Below are 2414 nucleotides of genomic sequence, written 5' to 3'. Positions count from 1 at the left end.
AGCTATATATATAATTATTATTATCTAATATTAATCTATTTATTCTTTTATATTAGAAAGTAACTTCTTATTTAAAAAGTCTATTAGATAATAAAAAGACTTAATATAAGAAGTAACGAAAGAAGTAATAGAAGAAGCGGCGAAGATAATAGCGTTATGTTAAAGTTTCTCGATATAGCGAGTTATTATATATATTAGCTATATATTCTAATATATATTAATTAGAATTTATATTATTCTATATTTAAAGAATAATATAAATATCTTTATTAAAGCGAGTTATAGCGAAGATAGTAATCTAATAATAAAGCGTTAAGTTTATAATATATATATAACTCTTATAAAAGTATCGCTTATATTTATATTAATATAAACTAGTAGAAAATATAATATAAATCGTATAAAAGTTATATATAAGAGTATATATATAATAATAATAATAATAAAAGAGAATTAATATATATTAGTATAATCTCTTAATTATTTAATATCTTTTTTACTTATAGATAAGAATAGAAATAATAATAAAAAAAGCTATTAAGTCTTCTTAATTAAGTATATCTTTAAAATAAATATAAATATTTATTAACTATAGCGAGAGATATAGAAATAATAATAATTATAAATATTTAATAACTTATAGAATTATAAGAGTAAAGATTTAATATTATTATTAATATATTAATATACTTTTTATACTATCTAAAAAGTATTATAAAGTATTTTTTAAGATATTTATTATATATAAAGTTAATTTAAATAACTTTAATTCTATTTAATTATTATTTTAATCGATATATATATTATATTATTACGATAATATATAGCTCGCTATCGCGATATTATAATAAGAATAAATAAAGATAAGATAATAGATATAAAGAAGAATTAGATACTTATTTATAATAATATTAATATTAATATTATTATTAAAAAGAATAAAAATTAGATTAAAAATAAGGCTTTTATATTTATTAACGCGACTTTTATAATTATAATAATAGAATTATTATAATTACTAAAGTAATAATAATAATAATAATATATAATAATAGCGATAATAGTATATCGTAATAGAATAATAATATATCTATATTCTAATAATTAGGATAATTACTGGCCGGAAAGGTATGATATATCCCATGGAATATTCCATATCAAGTGATACCATACCGTACCCGGGTATGGTATGAATAGGGTCGGATACCATTCCATTTTTCTGATATGGGTTCGGGATCTTAGCGGGATATCCCACGGTATGATATATCTGTGGTATCATACCATGGAATGGTATATGTATGGGATATCCCGTTGGGATTTCTATATTTAAAAGTATAAAGTAGCTATTCTAATCATCATTCTGGTCAACGGCTAATCGTATCTACCCCCATTCGATATACTACCATGGCTACCACTACCATGGCTACCACTACCATGGCTGCTACTATCATGGCTGCCACTACCATGACTATCACTCACTATCATGGCTATCACTACCATAGCTACTGTCGAAATGTGGCCCCCGCGCATCCCAGCCACCGTGTTCTTCAGCCACCTGATTTTGTACTGTATTTAGAACCTGGCCCCGGAGAGGTTTTGAAGAATCAATCCGTCCGTTCTACACATCACATACCTGATATTTTAACAGCTACCACTACCATGGCTATCACTATTTATTATTCAAATAGCCTACTATCATATGGTAGCTATGATAGTGGTAGTCATGGTAGTGGTAGTCATGGTAGTGGCAGTCATGGTAGTGGCAGTCATGGTAGTGGCAGTCATGGTAGTGGTAGCCATGGTAGTGGCAGCCATGGTAGTGGTAGCCATGGTAGTGGTAGCCATGGTAGTGGTAGCCATGGTAGGTAGCCATGGTAGGGGTAGCCATGGTAGGGGCAGCCATGGTATAGTTATGGTAGTGGCAGCCATGATAGTAGTAGCTATTATGTCGGATTTATCGAGCCGTTGATCAGAATAATAACGAGAATATAGAAATCCCAGTCGGGATATCCCATACATATACCATACCATGGTATGATACCACAGATATACCATACCGTGGGATATCCCGCCAAGATCCCATACCATACCAGGTATGGGATCATGCAAATATCAATATCCCATACCATACCAGAGTATGGTATGGCAGGTCAATATCCCATACCATACCATACCTTTCCGGCCAGTAAGGATAATAATGTATATAGCGATACTATCGCGATTTAATATATAAATATATTAATATATTTAAAAAAACCTTAAGATAAAAAGTTTAAATATATTATTATAGTATATATTAATTTAGATTATATTTAAATTAATAATAAATAATATATAAAAAACTAATAAGTTTATAAGTATTTAATTATAAGATATAATAATAATAAGATTTAGAGACTAAATCTTCTAAGAAA

At 27.7% G+C, this 2414-nt stretch overlaps 1 protein-coding gene across 1 annotated transcript; it reads left to right on the top strand.

Moving 5' to 3' along the window:
- Positions 1 to 1419: 1419 nt before the first annotated feature.
- Positions 1420 to 1869, top strand: HO133_001409 (uncharacterized protein; the record flags this gene model as incomplete). The annotated part of the gene is made up of 1 exon (XM_037292339.1): positions 1420 to 1869. One exon carries the CDS (start codon positions 1420 to 1422, stop codon positions 1867 to 1869), a length of 450 nt encoding a protein of 149 aa, XP_037151758.1.
- Between the last annotated feature and the right edge of the window lie 545 nt (positions 1870 to 2414).

Source organism: Letharia lupina (genome assembly GCF_014066315.1).
Source record: "Letharia lupina isolate WasteWater1 chromosome Unknown contig_12, whole genome shotgun sequence".
Classification (NCBI taxonomy): Eukaryota; Fungi; Ascomycota; class Lecanoromycetes; order Lecanorales; family Parmeliaceae; genus Letharia; species Letharia lupina.
This window is presented reverse-complemented; position numbering and strand designations above follow the sequence as displayed.